Below are 22,657 nucleotides of genomic sequence, written 5' to 3' on the forward strand. Positions count from 1 at the left end.
ACAGAACGACTATGTTAATAGGGGCAATTTCTTCAGTAGAAAATAGTTCCAATGTGTATATAATCAGGACACTGTTTCTGAAAAACTGATACTGTATTTAAATGGAAAAAAAAACATAAATAAATATCACTCCGGAAAGTGAGAAAATATGTTTTTGTAATTTGAGTGAACCAAACCTTTAATATATCAAGGTTGCTCTCAGTTACAATGCCTGGGAAACACATGAAGGCATTGCAGTCAGTGAGTCACAGAGGATGACGTTGGTATAACTGTATGCAAAACAGACACTTTTTTTAAAATTCCACGAACCTTGTTGATGGGTAGCTCTCATCTCTGAGTGTGTGAGAATGTGTGTGTGTGTGTGTGTGCCTCTCCGGTGAGTCCTGAAATCACATATCATTATACTATTATGTCTAATTTCTGTGCGCCACTCAAATGCCCATGAGGGAAGCAGTCTTCCTGAATACGCACATGGGCTGCAGGCTGCTTCTGACCTTTTGCTGCTCAGCACCTCTCCTCCACTCTTCCTGTCTCATCCCTCTCATTTAATCTATCTCACTCTCCCTCTCTCACCTGGGCAGTGCTGTGCAGCCTCTCTCTCTCTGCTTCATTATACTGTGCGCACTGCTTTCTCTGTAGCTGGTTTCTCATGCAGACGCTGCTGTGTGCGCACACACGCACATGTACCCTCGCTAATACAGCATGACATGCCTCCCTGCTGTCAGGGTGAGCTGAGGAGAACGGCTGGGATTCAGTGAGGGCTGATGAACAGCATGGGTGCGAGAGGAAGAGAGGGAGGGGAAGAGATAGGGAAAAAAGGTTGGACCAATTTTACAGTGCCTTTGTTATACCTGCAGGCAGGATGGATGCACAGAGGGGCTCGTAAACAGGCAATCCTCTTCAATTAAGTGATTAGTCTCATTTGCATTCAGGCAGGCAAACTCTGTTTTCTTTTTACTTTTGAATAGTTTGTACAGGTCACTGCTTATAAAAATAGGAGGGAATACGAAAGCTTGTTGCTTTAAAGTGATGCCGTCAGTTTAAATTTGCGTCAGGTCAGCGACTCACCCGTCTGATCTTGGACCTGTGGATTGAAAGCATAGGTTCAAAGATGTTGATAGAGGGAAGATAACCTGAAAAGGCCACAATGTGAGAGATTGTAAGAGAAAGAGAAAAGCAGCAGTCTCTGCAGATGGATACTGATTAAATATTGATGGTCAGCGGTGTTGAAGGCCTGATTAGGACCTGACTGAGCCAAGCCATAACAAGAGCGCTTGCAAGTGCACACGCACGCACTTGCACACGCACTTGCACACACACACACACACACACACACACACACACACACACACACACAGGTGGAGAACCTTGCTCCAGAATCCGAGCAGGTTTTCATTATGCCTCACGCTGGTCAACCTGCCACCTTCCTCTCTTCCCTTTTCATTCTCACCTTCCTGCATCCTGCATCCGGTCACACAGAGATCACACACAGGAAACAACATGTGCAAATCTACGTTGACGCTACTGTTGCACATCATAGACATCGATACTCCAACACAATCTTTTTTAGTATTAAAGTTATATTATTCAGTCCTTTTTAGGCTTGAATGGGTTTGGTTCACCCAAATGAGAAAAACCCACATATTATCACTCATCTATTGTGTTTTCCAGCCACGGAGACACTTTCAGTTTTATGTGCCGAGGTTTTGAGATATACATCTCTAATGTCGGAACAATCCACAGGCCATGTTGTCAACAGCATTTATAGAGACTATTACTCCGAGAGTCGAGTGTTCACAGAGAGGTCTGTGGATTTTACAGAGTAAACAGAGCAAGTTTCGTTCTTTGAGTACCACAAAAAGAATTAAATACACCTCTATTGTATTTGGGTGGCAGACATTTTAGAAACGAGTACCTTCAAAGTTCTGTATGCATCGGGGAAGTGAGAAAATGTCCTTTGAAGGAATACAAAGTACAGTTTTTTATAGCATGTGTGTGTTAACATGTTTGTTCTCCATTTTCTTGCAGTTACGTTGCTGGACTCCATGTCAGCCTTGGCTGACCTGGGCTGGGAGGCTTACCCTAATGAGGGGGTGAGTATGTGCAGCCGAACACACTCACAACCTTAAAATCATCCTCTCTTTATGGCGGAGCTGGCACCAAAAGTAAAAAAAATCTGATCACAACTAGCGGCTTTGTTTTGACATGTGTTATTTTCAGGGAACAAGCAGGGGCTCTAGCAGGAGCAGCAGGGCTGGAGTGTGTGTTTTAGAGAGCACTGGGTTCTTGAGCACTCCTTGCTAAATCGGGAGTCTGCAGGGGGAATTTACAAATTATTTCCACTGCGCTGAAAACGCTGTGGCACTGGAGCCTCCATTTATTATGGGTTGCCTTTTTTTCGGGATGGAGTAAAGCGACGGAGTGGAGGGGTAAATATTCTGACGTGAGAGGAGACGTGTACATGTTTGTGTTATTTGCGCGCGTGTGTGTGTGTGTGTGTGTGGGAGGGGGTTATGTAACTGGCCTTTTGCAGGTATAGGGACCAAGGGAGACTGGAGTGCAGCCACCATGCATCAGAAATGACAACAGAGAAGTGAGAGGAGAGGAAGAGTGCAAGAGGGCCGAGAGGAAGAACATCGCAGTGCATTGAATGAAGAAATAAGAGTGGGTTCTGTATGTCACTCTAGTGCGGGAGCTGTTGAATGGCGCTGAATTAATTCTATTTCCCCTTGAGAGACACTTCCTCTCCACTATTCAGCGTCAGTGTGTTAAATCGCAGGATGCCACACGCGGTTTCATGGTTGTGCGCCGCGGAGAGGCAGCTGAAGTGAGCAGAGCTAAGCAAGGTTGTTTTCTCAAGCAATCAAGGGTTTCAAGTTCACTTTGTTGGAATGCTCTGATTGTGGGTCCTTATTGTGGATGTTTGTGTATCTTTCTCTTTTTTTCACAGAGGTTCTTATAGAAGAACTGAATGTGTCCCATCTGTGGCCAAAAGATTCAATCTAGTTCTGAAACCCAAAGAGTGCACAAGTTACTTTTATTGAAGATACGGATCAGTTTGGGGTGGCTTAGTCATGGCCCCGGAAAAGCACATGTGTTTGTAGTTTATCCTGAAAGAAATGTGTTGGCTGGAAAGTAAAATATATATAATAAACTCTATCCTGTGTATCCTATTTCATGAGCTGTCAACATAGTGGGGATCTGACACCTCCTCCCTGAATGTGTACGGAAACTGAGTGGAAATGGGCATCCACACAACTCCTCTCTCAAATAAATACAACAAACAGATCCTTTATACGACCGAACCGTTGTGAAAACAAAATGTGTTTTCAATTCTTTACTTTGGGGTCAGCCACAAGCGTTATCCGCTTTTTCATCTGACCAAGGATTTATTAAATTGGTTAAAACTAGTAAACACTTTTGGCCCATGAATAAGATGTTATCTTCCTCCTGGATAAATATGATCCTCCTCTCTTTTCAGTCCACTCTTTGCAGTCCAAAAGGCTAAATTGGCTGCGTCTGCTTCTTGCACAGTTTTGTGCCATTAGCTATGACTGACATGAACTGAAATCTTGTTTCTCTTAAACGGCTGGAAGGCTCTGTCTGTTGTTTGTGGGTCTCTTAAGTTTTGAGCAAGGGCACGTTACGTCATCCTCTGCACATATTTCTGCCTGCTGACTGGCCTGACGTTTAGTCTACCTTCTGGTAGAGTATAGCCTGTGCCCTTCTGCTGAGGCTAGTCTCATGCTTATATCGTGAAAAGGAAAGGTTGCCGAGTTAGAAGTGAGAAAAACAGGTCTACGCAACAAGATAAGACATTTTCTGTGCACCCCCCTTCACATCGTAATCATATATAAAGAATAAATATTATTACTACCGGTTCTAGTATTACGGTGTACTGTAGTTCTGCCTGTGGTTGTCCAAGTGGTGTTGCCGTACCCCAGCAGAATCTGTTGAATTTAGTGTTGTCATTACATAAATACAATTTTTTTTTATGTACCATAAACTGGTGCATGAATGTTGCAATGAAACCTAAGCCCTTGTTCTGCGCTATATGGTCAGCAGAACAGTTCTAAATACTGCAAGGAGAAATCGGTAGAAACAGTGAGCTGTTTGATGAAGAGCTGAGGATAACAAGCTCTCACTGCGGTTTGTGAAAACACATTGATAATATGCCATGAAATGTCTCTGCTCGGCAAGACCATCCCAACCTGTGGTGAAAAAAAAGCATTACGGGATAATTCTTGCGAGATGGAGTTGGGCTTTGGGAAGCTAAATGCTTCTTGCCATAGACAACTTCTACTTGCCGTTCCTGGGCAGACATCATGATTTAAAACTTTAAATGTAACTCCTTTTATCCCACAACACAATCCAGCAAATTGCTAGTTAAATCTAACCTGGTGGCATACATCATGAAAATCAGTATAGATACTAGCGGAGGCTACGGTCATGTTTGTCTTATATAATCACACATACGTCTCAAAATGAATGAGGTAAGGATTTATATCATAGAAATGGAGCAGAGAAGGGGACAGAGAGTGATATGAGAGTGACAGACTGAGAGAAGAAAGGTGCCAGGGCTGTGAGAAGGTCTTATGTTTCATAACAGGGGGATTATCTAGTTGACCTTTGAACTTTAAACCTGGGGATTGGTCTCAACAAGAGGCAATTCCCACCAATCTGAGACCACTGTCCACCTGAATTAGTCCAAAACCACACTTGACCCCTGCAGGTCAAGCTTAATCCAAGCCGTGCAGGGCCGGATGTGCCTGAGACTGCGTGGAGCGAAACACTTCTGTCACCAGGCAGGGGTGTTCCTTGTGAGGGACACGAAACAGATACGTCTTAATGATGTTTGAAAATTGAGGGGCCCCACAGCATCGCTACTCCCCCAGAGGCTCCTTGCCCCCTCTCCCCCTCCCCCCCATCCTTCCTCTTTCTTCATCTTCCATCTCTGTTTTTCCCTCCCCTCTCCACCTCTTTCCCCCTCCTCCCTAAGCCAGAGCTTGTTGCAGAGTTTGGGGGCCAATTACGTCCTCGTAGGTGTACCCATCAGATGATTGCAGAAGGAGGGATATTATGTTAAGCTGGTGAATGGTTGAACTTAAACCCTGATCCGACGTCTCTGCTTCACTTCAAAGCAATCAAGCGGGCTCTGCACTGATTGGCGAAGGTGATTGAGGGTTCAGGGAGGAGGGTTTCATTCTGAATGTTAATTAGTGTTCAGGCTGGACCAACACTTTGTGTGTGTGTGTGTGTGTGTGTGTGTGTGTGTGTGTTTAGAGTCAGAAAGAAAGGGAGCTTAAACTCTTCAGCCTAACCAAACATTTGGTGCATCGTTAGCAAATTAAGGGGCGTGCAGGTCGTTTTCATGTTCCGAAACACACCTGTGCTTTACACCAGGCAAATGTGACAATGAACAGACTCGCCAACTAGGGAAATAAGTCGCTCACCAGGAAGTGGCAGTAATCCAGCCACTCCAAACTCTGCCTACAAATAAATAAACAAAGACATCATAAAGCTCTCTTTATCCCTCAATGACTATTCCCATAAATGCTTTAATCACCACTCCCTGGGGACTCAGCTTTGTGTGTGTGTGTGTGTGTGAGTGGGTGTGTGTGACCGTCCTGTGATGTCCGACTGGTCTCAGTTCTGCACAGATGGGTCTATTTAGCTGCCAGGCGCGCCTGTAAATTACCAACATTCATTCCTCTCTCTTTCTTTGTCCCTCCGTCTTGTGTGTTGTTATTTTAATTGAATAGAGCTCTTGGTTGTTGTATGCACATAATGTCGAGCAACACTCCAGTGATACGTCCTTTATATATGTAATTTTAAAACTCTGAACTGGCTGTCAGCGACATTTGTGTCAGCTGAATGCAGCAGCTCAAACAATCTTCTACCTCCTCTTCCTCTTCTTCTTCTCCTCCTCACATTTCTTCCCTCTCTCTGTTCCTGCAGTTGAAGGACTGTTGGGTCAGGATCAAGAGAGACACGGTTTTGTTGGAGCTCCAATTCATACACAGTAGACGACCCAGCGGAGGCTGTGGGGGATTAAAAGCATCTGAGTGTGCGAAAAAGAGAGAGCTGGAGAGAGTGTGCGAGTCTATGTGAGAATGTGTGTGCTTTTTTATGTGGATCTGTTTTAGCGTTCAGGACTTGGAGGTGAAATGCGTCAAGCTTTTGCCGGGTTGTTGGGCCGTCACATTAGATTAACCTCAAGAATCCAACCTTAGCTTGGACTCCACTTGTCTGAAAGTTTCTCTCTTTTTTTCTCTTTCTTCTTTGCCTTTTCAGTTCATCTACCATTGGACTTACATTTGAATTTAAAAGCACGTTAGGGATGACAGGTAGTTAGCCCCATGGGTCGTGGAGTACATGTGAGTGTGTGTACGTATGTATCGGGGTCTGTGTTTACACGGTTGGACTACTGTAAGGTGATATGTGCTCATCACTGTGGAGCTTACAGCTTCAGCCTGAAGACGATGACAGGAGCTCAGAACAAAGATGGTGGTCCTCTTATCCCTCACCACAAACTAGGACTCATCCAGTTTGTGTGTGTGTGTGTGTGTGGATCCAAGAAAATTCAGTTAGCCTCCCCTTTACTGGATCAGATATCTTGAGACACTGAAACCACATTGGTTTATTTTCATTTTTCTTTAATAAGGAATAGAAATGTTCTTTCTCTTCGTGTGTGTGTGTGTGATGATATATATATATATATATATATGTTAGTGTGTGCCTGTCTATGTGTGTGCGTGTGTGTAGATAGAAATGTTTTCCTGCTCATGCGAGAAGTGTTCTCAATTACTGCTTTAGTCAGAAGTGGAAACAGATGGTAGCAGATGACGGGAGACAAAGTAGCTCTGTCTTACCTACTCCCTCTCGCTTCCTCTTGCTCTCTCTCTGTGTCTCTCACACACACACACACACACTCCTACCTCTTGAGCGCTAAATCATGCATTTACTTTAGAAAAACACGCTCACTCTGTGCACACGTGCAGCATGGACAAAGACAGTCCTTCAGTCATCTTGACACAGATCATCACTCATATTCACCCAGACATAAAAACAGAACGCGCAGGCTTAGCGTCGGTTTGCATCGAAACCACAGTTCATTGAACTTGGGCCCAGTTTCCCATAAAGCAATCACTGGGAATGAGATCTCCTTTGTCTATTGACTGGCGATGAAATAAGACGATCTCACAGCTGAGTGGTGCTGTTGTCAAGCCGGCCCTGTGCTGCTGAATGTCACTCTACCACTTTGATTTGAAATGTGTGCTTTAGTTGAGGGGGATTTCCTCGTCAACTCAAGCACTCCTCAAGCACTCACTTCTTCTGTTTGGAACTCTCCTTTCCTTTCTCCCTCTTCTCCTCCGGCTCACCTATTTCTCCCCATTCCACTCTTTCCTCGACTTCTCCTCCCCCTCATATTTAAATCACCTTCCCTCAAATCCCTCCCAATGTTTCACTATCTGTTTAGCTCCTACCTTCCTTCTTTCTTTTTTCCATCATCCCATTTCTTTATTTTGCTCTCTACTGAAAAACAATTGTCATCTTCTAAATGTGGAAGTCCAATCACAAAATTTCATGTAAAATAAACATCTCTCTCTTTTATCTGGGAGACCCACTTTGCTCCCCCCCCCCTCTCTCGCTCTCTAAACCTCCTCTTTCTCATCCTCAGTGGGAGGAGATCAGTGTGATGGATGAGAGGAACACCCCAATGAGGACCTACCAGGTGTGTAACGTCATGGAGGCCAACCAGAACAACTGGCTGAGGACGCGTCACATCAGCCGAGAAGGAGCGCAACGCGTCCACATTGAGATCAAGTTCACCCTGAGGGACTGTAACAGCCTGCCCGGGGTCCCCGGTACCTGCAAGGAGGTCTGCATCCCTTCATACACACACACACACACACACACACACACACACACACACACACACACAGAATAATACACATGCAAGCTTTTGAACACACAAGCAGTATGGTGGCAGCTGTCCAATGTCCTTGCATCGGGTTTGTGTGTGTTTGAGCTCTCCTTGTTGTATTTGTGCTGCTTATTTGTTCACTCTTGGTGAGCAAGACATTGCATTGTGACAAGATCCATGGGTGCTGGTGTGTGTGCTCTGAATTTCTTTTGGAAGGAAGCAGTAAAAATAAATGAATAAATAAAGACTCATTCCTGCTTTGGAGATCAATAGCACAGGAGTATGTTTGATTTGGAACATGGAGGCAGACATTGTTTGAAGTCTGGGTTTGCCTCAGATCTCAATCCCTTCTGCATTGCTACAAAATGTTCTCTAACTACGCAGTGCTCTTAGCCTTTTGGATAGAATTGAGTTATGTAATCCGTATTTCTTATATCCTTCACTTCTCAAATACTTATATTGTATTCGTCATGAAAATGGTTTAATCACAAATTGGAACCCATTTACCCCTCAGCACACGCAATCGACACTTTGTTTAGTGTGCACAGCTAATCAAATGAATCAGCGAATTAACTTCAATAACACTTCTCTGCATTTTCAATTAAATCTGCCCGATCTCCATATTTGATCTGATACAATTATGCTGTATTGTTTGCTTTTGCTGCTTCCTTTTACTGCGGCAGAAAATCTAGACACTCGAGATAGCAAAAGAACAACAACAAACAACATTTAAGTATGAGAAGCAAGCAGGAGCAAAGTGATGAAATGTATAAATTAATTTACTTTTTGTTCTTAGACAAGGTTGAACATGTATTGCTTGAGGCCAGTTTACACAATTATGTCGTAAATAAAAATGAATTCAGTGTTGGGGAAGGATTTGTGTTCTCGGACTTCACAAAATATTGGATCATTTTATTATCACAGCATGGCTTTATACATGTCAATATACAGTATATAGGGCCAGTCAAAAGGTGGTAGTTTTTGTGTTTACTATAATTACTTTGTGTGAAATCAATGCTTATTCAGCACATTATACTACATGGCACTGCAGAGCAGCAAAAAAGGCTGATGATTTTTTTTCATCCAACACTCACTAAACACAAACACAGATGGAAGTTCACGTTCATGGCTGATGAATAGATAAACAGACAAAAGGAGGGGAAAGAACGACATGAGAGAATAGCTGCCGAATGAAACAGACGGCGCTCTCGAGGCTTCTTTTGTGGCTCTTCGTATATTTTAACTTCCAATATATATTTTTTTACTGTCCCCCGTTCTCTCATATCAGCCCGATATCACTGCTCCTCTGTATTCATTTCGCTCCACTTTGTCTGCCCTCTGCACCCTCTTCACTCTCATTACATCTCCAGAATGAGTAGCGGAGATAATACGAGACAGTACAGAGCTGCACTTTCATGAAACTGCAGTGTTGCTGACCGGCCATCGAGACAGATGGACTGAGATTTGAAGAGAAGCAGCAGAATAGCTGCAGAGCTATGGGAGCCTTGTTAAAATGTCACACTGGATGGACTTACTTTTATCTATCTCGTTTTATTGCATGTTTTATTTTTCTTCTGTTTTGTCTGTTAAGTTCAATTTCTAGAGTTTGTAAAGTGATGCCTGTTTCTCTTGCAGACATTCAACATGTACTACTACGAGTCCAACAATGCCAACTTGTGGTTCATCAAGGAAAGCCAGTATGTGAAGATCGATACAATTGCTGCAGATGAGAGTTTTACACAGGTATGAAGACACACACACACACACACACACACACACATACTGTGTATACAACATAAAATAGGGCGTTGCAAAATACACAATAATGCAACAATTAAGTAAATATTTCCATCACTATCACTAAAATGAAAGAGACCAGTTCTGACATCTGCCTAATGTCTTGTTTGTCTCTTATCAGGATTTTCACTTTCTGTAAAACTTGCTTTACTCTCCCATTACTTTAAAAAGCAAAAAAAAACAAGTGACAAAAATGGATCAAAGTGTTTCCTATTGCATCTGTTTGCTGGCCATCTCTTCGACAGTGTTTTCTATACTGATTTCAGCATTAAGCTCCATCTGTATGTGGCCATCTGATTCTCTCATAGAAGAGATAAAAAATGAGATATTGACCATTTGCTACAGAAATCTCGGTTTGAATGTGTGTTGTATATAATCTCGTCCCATCTGCTTGTCGAATTGACAGGGTTTTGAGGACTTCATTATTTCTGCCTTGCATTCCCTGAGTTCCCGGCGGCAGCATTATACTGCGTGGATTACTTTTGGACGGAAAAACAATGCTCTGATTGAAGTTGAATGCTCCCATTAAAATGAACCAACGCATGTGAAATGTTCTTCGTCCACAGGTGGACGTCGGAGACCGCGTCATGAAGCTGAACACGGAGGTGCGCGACATCAGCAACCTGAGCAAAAAGGGTTTCTATCTGGCCTTCCAGGACCTCGGCGCCTGTATCGCTCTGGTCTCAGTCAGGGTCTTCTACAAGAAGTGTCCCCTCACTGTGCTCAACTTGGCCCAATTCCCCGACACAATAACGGGCGGAGACACGGCGCTGGTGGAGGTCCACGGTGCGTGCGTGAACGCCTCCGAGGAGTTTGAGGCTCCGAAGATGTACTGCAGTGCAGACGGAGGCTGGCTGGTTCCCATCGGGAGGTGTGTGTGCAAACCGGGCTTCGAGGAGAACAAGGACGTCTGCCAGCGTGAGTGGGGGGGTCTGAGGGCGTGTGTGGGATGCATTCGTAACTCCGTGTGTGTGTGTGTGCGTGTATCTCTCTGTATGCACGGGCCTCATCAAGGTTGGCCTTCTGATATGAAAGCAACTTGAGGAGGAGTGACAAGTGAGATTCCTCAACAGCTTACAAAAGTGCCACAATTTAAATGAAACGCAGCAATCATATCATTCTGCTCTCTCAAGACGTGAATATGTGATGTGTAAATAATAATAACGACTACGTGTGTGCCCTTGTGTCTTTGCCGAGCATGTGCAGAAACATTTCAGCACTCTTTTGCTTGTGTGTGTGTGTGTGTGTGTGTGTGTGTGTCAGCGTGGATGTCATTGCTCCGAGTAACAGCTGCCAACATTGTGAAGTCAGTTCTTGCAGAGAGCAGGTTACTGTAGGAGTTGTTTAAGGCATCTCCTCTTCTTTTTTTATTTTTTAGTGTGTGTCTGTCAGAGCTGAATATCTAATTCCCCCCGCAGAGTGGAGGAGCGTGGTATGAGTGTGCGTGCATGTGTGTGTGTGTGTGTGTGTGTGAAAGTGCTTATTGATGTGTGTTTGTTTTGAAGGAGAGGAAAAGGTATGCAGATTATTGAATCGTAAGACTCCACAGATGCCACGTGCAGTATGTGGTGCATCTGTATGTGTGTGCATACTGAGTGCGCATGCATTTGAGTGTGCAAGCTGCATTAGACTCGCGCCGTCACCTGTCCCCACGGGCTCGCTTCCTCCCCGAAAAAGTAAATAGATTCATAGATATTCATCACTGCAAACTTGGAAAATTGGTGCACATAACACAATTTCAGTTGTTTTGGAGGAGAAGCAGCCAAGACGCCCAGAAAACCTGGCAGTTGGGCCTTAGAGACAAGTGAGTAGGAACAGAAGCTGTACTCTGGTGCTTGCAGACTGGTAATGTGCACAGATTGTGGCAGACGTCTGGCTGCATCTCAATCGTGAAATACTTAGCTGCATGCGTGTCTTGTAAAAAATGACACGTTGTGGTTATTTGACAGGTGATTTCACTGTCAAACTATTTCCCTACCTATCTATGCTATCTACGGTCTATGTCACATTCCCCGTACGGAAACTTTATTTAAATTCAGTCTGGCGGTTGACCTCAGTGATCTCCATGACCTCATCAGTCTGCTCCCGAGTCTTATCCCTCCGCAGAGAATAAATAGATCAAGGTCAGCACGTTTAACAAGCTGGCTTTAACTCATTAACCGCATGTGTGTGTGTGTGTGTTAAGTGAATGTGTGCTGTAGACGTGTGTTGTTTCCCTTTGACAGTGTGAGGTCAGAGGCCAGGAAATATACGTGTCCCTCGTCTAAGAAGTTATGGTCAATACAGATGTGCATGCGTGTGTCTTTGTATTTTTGGAGGCAAAACAGGTGTCTGCTGTCCGCAACACTGGAGACTAAGCCAGGTCTTTCGTTTCCGTTCATTTCAAGGCATATTTCGTGGCGTAGCAATTATTCTGGAAACAATCAAATAGCATTTTCCAACAGATTTTAATTCCTTCGTGGTGAATTTAAACCTCTCCGCCGCAGGGTTGTCTGCTCCACGTACTCAGTATTAGGAAAAAACGTTTTTGTGGAATCTCGGGCAGGATTTGCATAGCAATGAAATTTCCTCATACTGCAGGAGAATTTGCTGTTCCACGTACGGCAGTCTAACACATCTCGTATTTTTTTGCCGCCCGTGAGATAATGCCAAAAAGAACACCTTGGAAAACAGCTTTCTTTTATCCAAATGGCATTGGTGCCGATTGCCGTTTCGCCCGCCAAGTGCCTGTATTCTGTGTTTCCTTCCCTCGTCAAAATTTCACTTAGCCGGCTAATGTAACTGCATCTGTAATCAGCCTGCTTTTAACAAAGACATGGGAGGACACAGAGAAGTACAACAACCCTGCGCGTTGCGCTTTAATGTGTCCCTGAGAGAACAAGGGCCAGGCTTTTAAAGAGTCCTCTCGGCGCTGCAAACAAAAGGTTCCTGCCCTGACACAGTCTGTGGGCCTTCCATAGGGACAACACACTCCGCTAATGCATTTAAATCACCCTCTCTCGTTTGCCGTCACACAAAGAGAGGAATGGGTGAGAGCTGGGGAAAGGACGGGAGGGGCATTTGTAATTATCTTCAGGTGAACAAGCCTTTTCACGGACGACTCGCATTCCATTTCTCTTGTTCTTTTTGTGTCCGGTTCTTTTCTTCTTTTTTTTTTTTACCTTTTAGCTGCTCTGATGCTCATTTTTTTCATGTTCTAATAGTCTGTGTGAATCTTCTCGCATTGTTTTGGTATCTCTAGTCTCTTCTTTTTGTCGCTGTGTGACACTCTCTCTGTGTCCCTGTCTCCCCCTCTCTCGGTGTGAGGCGCTAATGGAATCATTACTTGCCTCTCTGTGTTAGACAAACACCAGACACCTCCAATTACAGCCGTTTTTTCTCAATCTCTGGCTCTCTCCCTTCCTGTCTGCTATTTTCGAACCTTGCTCTGGTGTCTGTTTCTATAATGGGACTTTTCTCCACCTCTCTCTCGCACATGCCCCCCATTTTGCTCCTCACCCATCCTTTGTGATACTGTCTTCCTTTTTCACCTCACCATTTTTCTTTCTGTCTTCCTCCTCCTCCTCCTCCTCCTCCTCGCAGCCCTCATCTCCTCTGTCTTCACTCGTTAAACATTTATAGATCACGGATTCATCTTTCTCTTTTTCTATGTTCTCACCCCATGCTTGCTTCTTGTTCCCTAACGTTAGGCGCAGATGTGTGTATCTGTTCATGGTGTTACTGTTGGACACATGGAATCGATTAAACCTGGTGAATTGTTTTATGCTGCTCAGGCGGGCCACTTTTGCTACAGTGCAAACAAGCATAGTATCTGACTGTGAAAGAGGAAATAATGTGATTCATGGGAAATATGGTCGAGCAAGCAACAACAAGCCACCAGGGTGTGATGGAAACTACCACGCTTCTTGACAGTGACCATGGGATCAGGATATACTGATATTTCTTTGGATAATCTCATTAAAAATCCCAAACCAAATAAATTCATTCCTTTAAAAACAGGTCACAAATATATAACTTCATTTTTCTTAAAGGTTTAGTAATTGGGATGTATTTCTGCAGGATGATGTACCATTTATTTAAATTTCCTAAACAAACAGTAATTTGGTACTGATTATAGGGGAAATAGAGACAACGTCCTGACTCGGTAGACATGGTAACAGGTCTTTTATTTACGTTTGAAGTAAATGTATTTGAAAGAACTGCTTAAATCCCAATGGCTCAAAAAATGCCTAAGTATATTAAATACATGTTTGATTTATTTTGAGTTCTCTGGCTCTGCTGCTCCATCACATGATATCACACTCCTCTGCTGTCACCAGTGGAGTTACGTAACCTCCCTCTCACACACTCTTATTCTTTCAACACATACTCTTTCTCCCTCCCTCCCTGCCACATACAGTTGCTCACCCTCGTCCCCCCCAGAGAGACCCCTCTCAGTGCCCCCCCCCCCCCCCCCCCCCCCTGCCTCGTTCGCTCTCTTGCTTTCCTTTCTCTCTGTGTCTTAGTCTCTTGTGCATTCTGTTTCTGTTCTCGCTCTCTGTTTCTGTCTGCCACTGTTTCCTCTACCCAACCCTCCCCCCCCTCCCCTCCATTTCCACCTCGTACTCCCTTGCCCTCTCCTGCTGTCTCTCTGTCTCACAGCTGGTAGGGAATGTAGTGAATTCTCCCCTCAAACCTCTCCTGCCTTAAGCCCTAGAGGAACATACTGAAGGGCAGGAGTGTGTATGTGTGTGCAGCTGTGACTAGACGTGTGTTTGAGAGTGTGTGTCCGGTCCTTCTCTGTGTGTCTGACAGCACCAATTACTGCCTCAGAAGCCTGAGAGATGGAGGAGACGGAGTGGAGAAGGACAGACACCTGTCACCTCGACACAAGTTCTCTTGCTCTCATCCCCTCTCTCTCTCTTTTTCTCAGCGGGCAAAAGTAATATAGGTCACCATGACATGTCTGTCTGTCCGTCGGCTATACCTATCTGATGGTCTCCTTCTTCCCTTCTTGTTCATATGTCGGTTTGATGCTGCCAAAATGAAGCGGGAACTGAGTTTACAAGAGGAACTTTTCAAAGTCACACCACACTCGTCATACTGATTCCACTTGGCTCACCCGCTGTTCTTTTCACTTCTCAAATTGGACCAAAACCAAAGTGAAAAATCACTGACGAACAAATCCAATGTGTGTCCGACCCGGTGTGAATTTCCTTGTCAGCCATGTGTTCATTTGGAATGCTGTGGATGCAGACTAGTGGTGTAGAGGACCACGGTTGATCCGTGATCCGTACGGATCATCCCTCGCGGTTTGGCACGCATGTGAACCGCGGATTAATTACTTAACTATCACAGTGTGAAATAAAGTTTTGCTGATGATCGTTATCCGCCAATATTCAGTAAAATAAGCTATCAGTACACCGGCATTTAAGTTTTATATTCGCCGATCTCTGATAATGTTACATTGTAAACAACCAATTTGTGTTGAAATGTAACGAAGGAGAGCTGGTAATGTGGCTAATGGCTAACAAACGAGGGTTCTGCTCAGTTACATTATGATGCATTCAGGCTCTATCCAGTGAAAATGAGTATTGGGCGATGGTAATTCATAACATTATCAACATCATTAAAACTATGACAAGATTTGCTTAAACTTCAATCAATGAAAATATAATCTTTTATTTCCTAAACATCTGAGTTGTGTGCCTTTATGAAAAAACACTATAAATTACTTTAACAAAGTAAAAGGAAAACATGTTGAATTTTTCAAAACCAAAATCTGTGCTCACCAACTGTATCCGGTAACTTCCTGCTAGATACGCTACACAGAAGTGTCGACCAGATGAATAAACAGATTGTGGCTAAAAAACAGCACAATGTTGAACTATTCCTTGAAGGTAGAGTCATGTCAACGATTAAAGGCAGGAAAACACCACACTGCTTTAGCACCGACACATTCCCAACCCTATTTGACCACAGCTATGAGATCATAGCTTTTGGGAGGAATAACTAAGTCCTCCACAATGTCATGTTCAGGAGGAGAAAAAAAACCTGTAGTTTTGTCTACACATCTTACAACTTACATTCTTTTCGGATAAGAAAAAGTCATATGATACATGTGCTTTTAGGGCTCAATCAAGATATGCACTCATGCATATAATAAAAGAAAGACCATGACCGTGCACACATACAAACACACACATATATATATATATACACAATGGACTTTTACATTTTATATCTCATAAGAGGATTGCAGTCTCTGTTCATAATGAAAGGTTTGGGCAGGGAACAGATGTAGGAAAAGCCTAATCTTTGCACCTGTGAAAGAGATTGAACTCACTTACAGAGGGCTGTGGGGGTGAGTGTGTGTTGAAAGCTCAGTTGGGACTCTGACTTTCTTTATAGCCTCTCCAACACAGAGCTTGATCTTTTCCTCTATCCTAACAGAATTGTGTGTGTGTGTGTGTGTGTGTGTGTGTGTGTAGGCGTGAGCGCACCTGCAAATATGTGTGTGTGATGTGGACAGTCGAGGCGTCGGTAAAATAAGCATTTTTATGTTGATCACATACAGACTTTTGAAGGTCAAGTGCTCCCTCCTGCATGTAGTATGTTCACACACCTTCACACAGACACACACACACACAGACACACACACACACACACACACACACACACACACACACACACACACACACACACAGCTCTCTCATTTCTTTGCTCTTCTCTTGGTGGCAGCTCAGGGAGCTTGAGAGCAAAAAGGTGTGGGTAGGATGGGAGTGGGCAGCTAACAGAAGGATTTAGACAGCAAGTCAAGAGATTTTTGTGTGTAAACAGTAAAAAGAGCGTGTGTATGCAGTGTGTGTGTGTGTGTGTACACTGCTGCAGGCATTAGGGCATTAAGCTGTAGAAGTGTCAGGCAGCGAGGTGTTATTACTAGCCAGATGTTCTTAAAGGACAAATGGATATATGGGCCAAGTAAAGGCCAGTCATGAGTCCTTCTACCGGTCTGTGGGAGTGCGTGTCTTCCTGCTGCTCGTCCGTCAGCCTGCCTTCACTTCTACTACATTACACCTTTATCTCTTCTCTCCCACATGCCCCTCATAAACTCCATCCCTTCCCTCCCCCCATCCCTCATTCTCATCTCCTCTCTTTTGTGTTAGAATAAATGACAAAATCACAAAGGCTTAGGCGCTCGCTATATCCTCTACGCACTATAGTCCCCGTCGACATACCCACACAGCACTGACCCAGATAATGTCTATTCACACAGTTCCTCCCAGCACAGCTCCTTTTTCGCCGTGGCGGATCTCTTGCCAGACATGAGCTGAGTTGCCAAAAGCCACCTTAGCACCAGGACGCATTTGCCCTGCAGAAGCGTCCTCGAAACCTGAGGACATCATGGTGGCTTTTGCGAGACGGGACCTCGTAAAGCTCAGCTGAGTTGGGTGCTGCGGGTTGAACTCTGTGAACAAAGCCTCAGAGAAAAGGAGGAAAAGCAGGCCAAGGACTGAGAAACGGTTAACGCGCATTTCAACTCCTCATGTCCTTATATAGCACTATTCCCAACAGACGGAGGCAGAGAGAGAGGTGTAGACGGGAGAGCGTGTCTCCATTGGGTACAGTTTCCATTAATTGATGCGTTCCATTAGCTGTTGAGTTCCAGTTAGGGATAAACATGTGTGCACTCATGGGAAAGTTCATAATTTTCACATTTCTATAGTGTTAAATCAGTGTTGTGTCTGCTCCAGTTAAGATCGAAAGGTTTCGAGAAAGGTGCATGTGTGTGGGAGAGAACGCAGAGGATGCATGCAGGCAGCCAGCGGGTCTGCTCAACAGGAAACACAGGAACAGGAAGACAGCCATTGACCCCTTCCCCTTATTCCCTCCCTCCCTCCCTCTCTTTCTAGTTTATGGATGGCTTCCAGATGTACGATCAGCCCGTCAGACTGATTGGGCCTGGGTAGCACAGGCGTTATTGCTCCAAACACAAAGTACAGACGTAACCACGGGCAAAGTCCAATTTGTTGCTGCTTTCGCATGTAGTGCAGCTGCACTATTATTTTACAGCCGAGACGAACCATTCGGAAATTTTAAACAGCCCAGAGTTTTCAGCTCAAGTGTCAGCCAGAACGAAGAGCAGTTACTCAAGACCCGATGACAGATCTGACAGATTATGTTTCATTTTTAAATACGCCAATTTAGTCCAGCTGCTGCAGTATTAATAAAGGTGGCTGCAGACTTGAGCTGACACCTAGTATGCTAAATACACCTGCAAGCTAGAGTCTTCTGTTCCTCTGTCAGTTACAACTAAATACATTACAAAAATGTGTAAGTTTTAGGAAATAATGCACACATGTAACACACCTCAGGCCAACACATAACCTCAACTTTGCTCATTTTTCAATAAAGCTAAAAGTAAACGAGTCCAAAAATAGCAGCACAAATCCTGATGTTTACGTCAAACACTACAATCTGTTCTCTCAAATTGCCACTCTGGTCCATCCAGCGCAATGTTGAAAGGGCATCATCGAGGTCTGTGAGCATCATTACCTTTCGAGGCTGCTTCATAAACCAGATCTGCCTATAGACTTAATTATTTTGTCAATATTTATGTGTTAGATGAAAAGCTCTTGCTGCCCTGAACTGTAGAGATTTTGTTATTGAGAGCACAAAAGGAACACGTAACAGCTATTTTTCTAAGAGGGGATTCTTTTGTATGTGACACCCTTGACTTCCTGCAGGATGCTGAATGGGCTCTGTGGTGTCAAGGAGGTGGGTAAGGGGGCAGTATTGTGCGTGGAGTGCTTCATTTGTACCATTAAGGTAATACTGGGAGGTGGAAGATGGCACTTAGGGTCACAAAAATCCATAAATATATTAATTCACAGAGAGGTTTACTCAGCAATCATAGACTGTTTATAAGAAGTGGAGGTAGTCATCAGGATGTCACCCATTGGTTTGTGGACTGCAGTTTTGAGGCCTTTTTTCTGCCGCCATCTTGGTTTCGGCCGCCGCGGAGCAAAACCAGCAAGTCAGCGATTTAAAGTGTCTCTTTCTGGGCATTTGCTGTGCTTTTGCGTTTTTTTAAATATGAAGTCTCCGTGATCTTCTCCCGCGAATGGGAAGAAAAGATGCAAGTTCAGGTTTTCACCTGTCATTGTGCTGAGACCACCCACCCACAGATTAAAGACAGCTAGAATATGGCCTCCCACTTGATAGGTACATCTGCATGAAAGTGTGTGTGTAAGTATGTGTGTGTGTGTGTGTTTGACTGACATAGAGAAAAAGGCACGGGGCTCTTCTTTCCTCCTCCGCCTGAGAGAATGAATTATTGAGAGTGATGAACTGAAAATAACGCGGGTGAGGAAAGGAGGTGCACAGCTCCTCCTACACACACTGCCGGTCACGGGGACGGCCGATGTGGGCACGTTTACTGCCGTGGTGTGTGTGTTTCTGAGTGTATCTGGGGAGAGAAGATGTGTGTTTGTGTGTTAATGCTCTGTAGGTTAGTTTTTTTTATGGAAGGTGTTTAGGCTACATGTGTGCCTGGGGAGAGAAAACATGTGCTTATAGTGAAGGTTTAAATCTGTGTATTTTAAGCTTTGTGTTTCTGTGTGTGTGTGTGTGTGTGTGTGTGTTTTGACGTGTTTACTGGTCTGCCTGGCTATGTTTAAAAGGGAAAGGTGAATCTGTGTGTTCCTCCGGCCTTTTATCTTGATAGCAAAACAGACAGACAGAAGAATAAGTTATTCAGACTGTGAACCAAACTCCCAACAGACTCCTCCTATAGACCTGTCATGCTCTCTCTCTCTCTCCTTCTTCTTCTCTTTCTCGCTCTGTCTTTCTGTCCCTCGTCAATGATCCCACTCACACAGAAACACACCTGGTATCTATTTAATCTGTTTTTACACTGCAGGATAATCACCCCAGCTCAAAATTAGTGAGCCATCAGCTGGGGTTACCACTAGAAAAGTGTGTGTGTAGATGTGCGTTTGCTTTAATTGAACTGAAATTGAGCTCGCTCTCTTTCCCTTAGAATTTTTTGTTTTTGGAGGGGTTTGTGTATGTGTGTGCGTGTGCCTGTCAGCGAGAGAGTAAATATTTGTGCAGGAGCTCTGGAGAAGGTCAGGGTCAACGTATGACAGACAGCCCACTGGGAAATAAGACACACACGAAGGCAAAGGCAGACTCCCACACACACACACACACACACACACACACACACACATACATACAAACACACACATACATACATACAAACATACATACATACACACACACATACATACAAACATACATACATACATACACAAACAGGGAGAATAAAGTAGAGATGGCCAGAAAGGGGGAGAGAGAAAGACAGAAAGGACAGAGGCAGAAAAATAGACAGACAGGAGGCCAAACAGGGAGATGAATGGAGGGAGAGCGGAACAGAGAAAGACGGTGATGAACAGAATGAGGAAGAAGGAGAGCTTCATCCCGTAGTTCCCCTTGGCCGCTCTCAGTAATTGGCTGGTGTCCAGAGGACAGACAGTAGATCAGAACGAAGCCTGAGTGTACTCATGTGCTTCATGTACTGGCTACCACAAACCATTCATATCCGGTCTGACCCTGTGTGTGTGCGTGTGGTGGTGGTGGAGAGGCCTATGTCTACTATCTGGATATGGCTCATATCTCATGCCCGCTCTGCGACCATGTGATCCTGCCTCGTCTCCCCATAACAAAAGTCTGGCAAAAGTAATTGCTGGTATACGACATGGTACTTGCTTTCGGAATACAGTTTTTAAGATATTTCCCCATTTGTTGTCTCTTTTGGTGACGACTTGTGGTTGAATTGGGATAATAGGTGTCAATACGGTTAACTAGTCCCACTCGCAATACTCCTGTTTGAGTAGGTAAAAGACTTGGTCTGTGTTTCTACCAGTTGATCATTTCCCGACACACCACACACACAAAATTACATAATTATTAAAGCACAGTTATTGAAATTCTTCTGATTACAATGCATGGGACACTTTTCTGTCAGCCAATCCAAACATCTACCCATATAAACACACCACAGGATCTAAAATAAATAGTCTGGAACGCGATTTTAACACCCGTTCTACCTTTGGATTTTTTTCTCTCCATGACAAACTTCAAAAGGCGGTCTGTACAAATTGGAACTATACATTTTTATGACATAATTCACTGTCATTATACAGTTAAATGCCTTTCTTTTTGTCAGGCACCAGTATGCCCCATTCCTTACCTGATATAAATGCATTTCCTTTCCTTCCTGTCGGTAACACAATTCAGATGGGGAAATATGAAATTTCTAAGTTTCTGGCCTAAAACATAAACAAACATAACAATATTTAGTTTTAAATACTGGGCTCACTTGTAAAGTTAGTTCAGGTGGGTTTACCTTCCTCTGCGACTCAGTATGGAGGCAGGGAAGTGCTGGTACCGGTGAGGAAAAGCCAAGTTCAAACAGTAAAATGTGCAAATGTCCACAGCAGTTAGTCTTCCATTATAAACTGAATGCTGTGCAAACCTATAGAGCCACACAAACATGGTAAGTAGCTCTGGAATGCAAATTATGTTTTTTACAGCTGATCAATTGACAGTTTCTACCTGATAATTGGGTTAAACTAGAACATCACTTACTGTTAGTTTCTAATGCCCGTAGGTAAAGTATTTTATAGTTTTCAAAATAAATGTGTGAAAGTTCAATACATGTTTTATCAAGCTCTTCTAAAAAAGCAAAAAAACATTTTTACTTGCTCTCATTTTAAGACCGCTGATATTATTATGACGTCTCTTAGTGTTACACAACAGAATCCATGGTTAAATGTTTAAGTTTGTGTATGTTGTCAGCGGTTTTGTGGATTGTCGCCAGTAATTTATGGTGAGATGCTTTTAGAACCTTTGTGTTACTGTAGGGCCTACAGTGTGTAGACCATACGACTCAAATGAACTCACTGTTGTTACAACACTGCTGATGTGGTGATGATGCCACAACAAAAACAAAACGTAAAGGCAACGAAAGGCTGTAATGTGGTTGAATGTAATTGTTCACACACAGTCAACGTGAGGTAATTAGCGAGCAGACGTAATGTCAAAACAGGCAAACAGAATTACTGAAGATATGTGTTGTTTCTGTGTGTGTGTGTGTTTCATAGGATTAGTAGTTACGGTGAATATTATGGCATTAAAGGTTGTTATCAACTCCGATTAGGGATTAGAGGTTCACAGCAGGGGGCTGGACACTGATATCTCTATTCCACACAAACCTCCTCATTACCACACACACACTTATGTACTTTGCACTGTTCTCTACTCTATAAACAGACCCACACACTACACACAAAAACACACACAGCCACACTTATTAAGCACATCTTTTTTTGCAGCTTTTAAAAGGAGTACCATTAAGCGTATAACGGTTTCTTTGAACATGAATGTGGTTTTTTTTCACAGAAAAAGGTGCAACGTTGTTTTTAACTTTTGTTGAAGTTTGTTTAGCATGAAAACATGTCAATTTGACCGCAAGCATGTTTCACAGGAATGAACACGAGCACAAAACACACACAAACACACATACAGATGTGACCCCGGTGGCAGTAAAGGATGTCAGATTCAATCTCGTCAGATTTCTCCACTGACGCTTGATGTATCAATTTTTAAGTAGCTGGTCTCAACTAATGCCTGGGTAGCCTACACGCACACACACACACACACACACACCGATCTGTGCCCCAGGAGCTGTGGCACTCGAGGGGTACTAGAAGGGTTCCATCTTGAAAGCCTGTTGCCATGGTGACCATTATGGAGCTCATCTCCCATGGGCCAGCAAGCTTTACACTGGCCCACGGGAGATGAACCACCAACTATCCCTCCTGAAAGATGCGCGCGCGCGCACACACACACACACACACACACACACACACACACACACACACACAC

At 43.8% G+C, this 22,657-nt stretch overlaps 1 protein-coding gene across 3 annotated transcripts in view; it reads left to right on the plus strand.

The window, feature by feature from the left end:
• LOC116387745 (ephrin type-A receptor 3-like) overlaps nucleotides 1–22,657 on the plus strand; it is an 80,941-nt gene that overhangs the window by 13,137 nt on the left and 45,147 nt on the right. For all 3 annotated transcript variants that reach the window (XM_031855105.1, XM_031855104.1, XM_031855106.1), the window contains exons 2-5: nucleotides 2,029–2,093; nucleotides 7,682–7,882; nucleotides 9,563–9,670; nucleotides 10,291–10,642. In XM_031855105.1, coding sequence (XP_031710965.1) covers nucleotides 2,029–2,093; nucleotides 7,682–7,882; nucleotides 9,563–9,670; nucleotides 10,291–10,642 — 726 coding nt within the window. The remainder of the gene's footprint in view (nucleotides 1–2,028; nucleotides 2,094–7,681; nucleotides 7,883–9,562; nucleotides 9,671–10,290; nucleotides 10,643–22,657) is intronic.

This window comes from Anarrhichthys ocellatus, unplaced genomic scaffold (genome assembly GCF_004355925.1).
Source record: "Anarrhichthys ocellatus isolate YVR2014 unplaced genomic scaffold, GSC_Weel_1.0 scaffold15, whole genome shotgun sequence".
Classification (NCBI taxonomy): Eukaryota; Metazoa; Chordata; class Actinopteri; order Perciformes; family Anarhichadidae; genus Anarrhichthys; species Anarrhichthys ocellatus.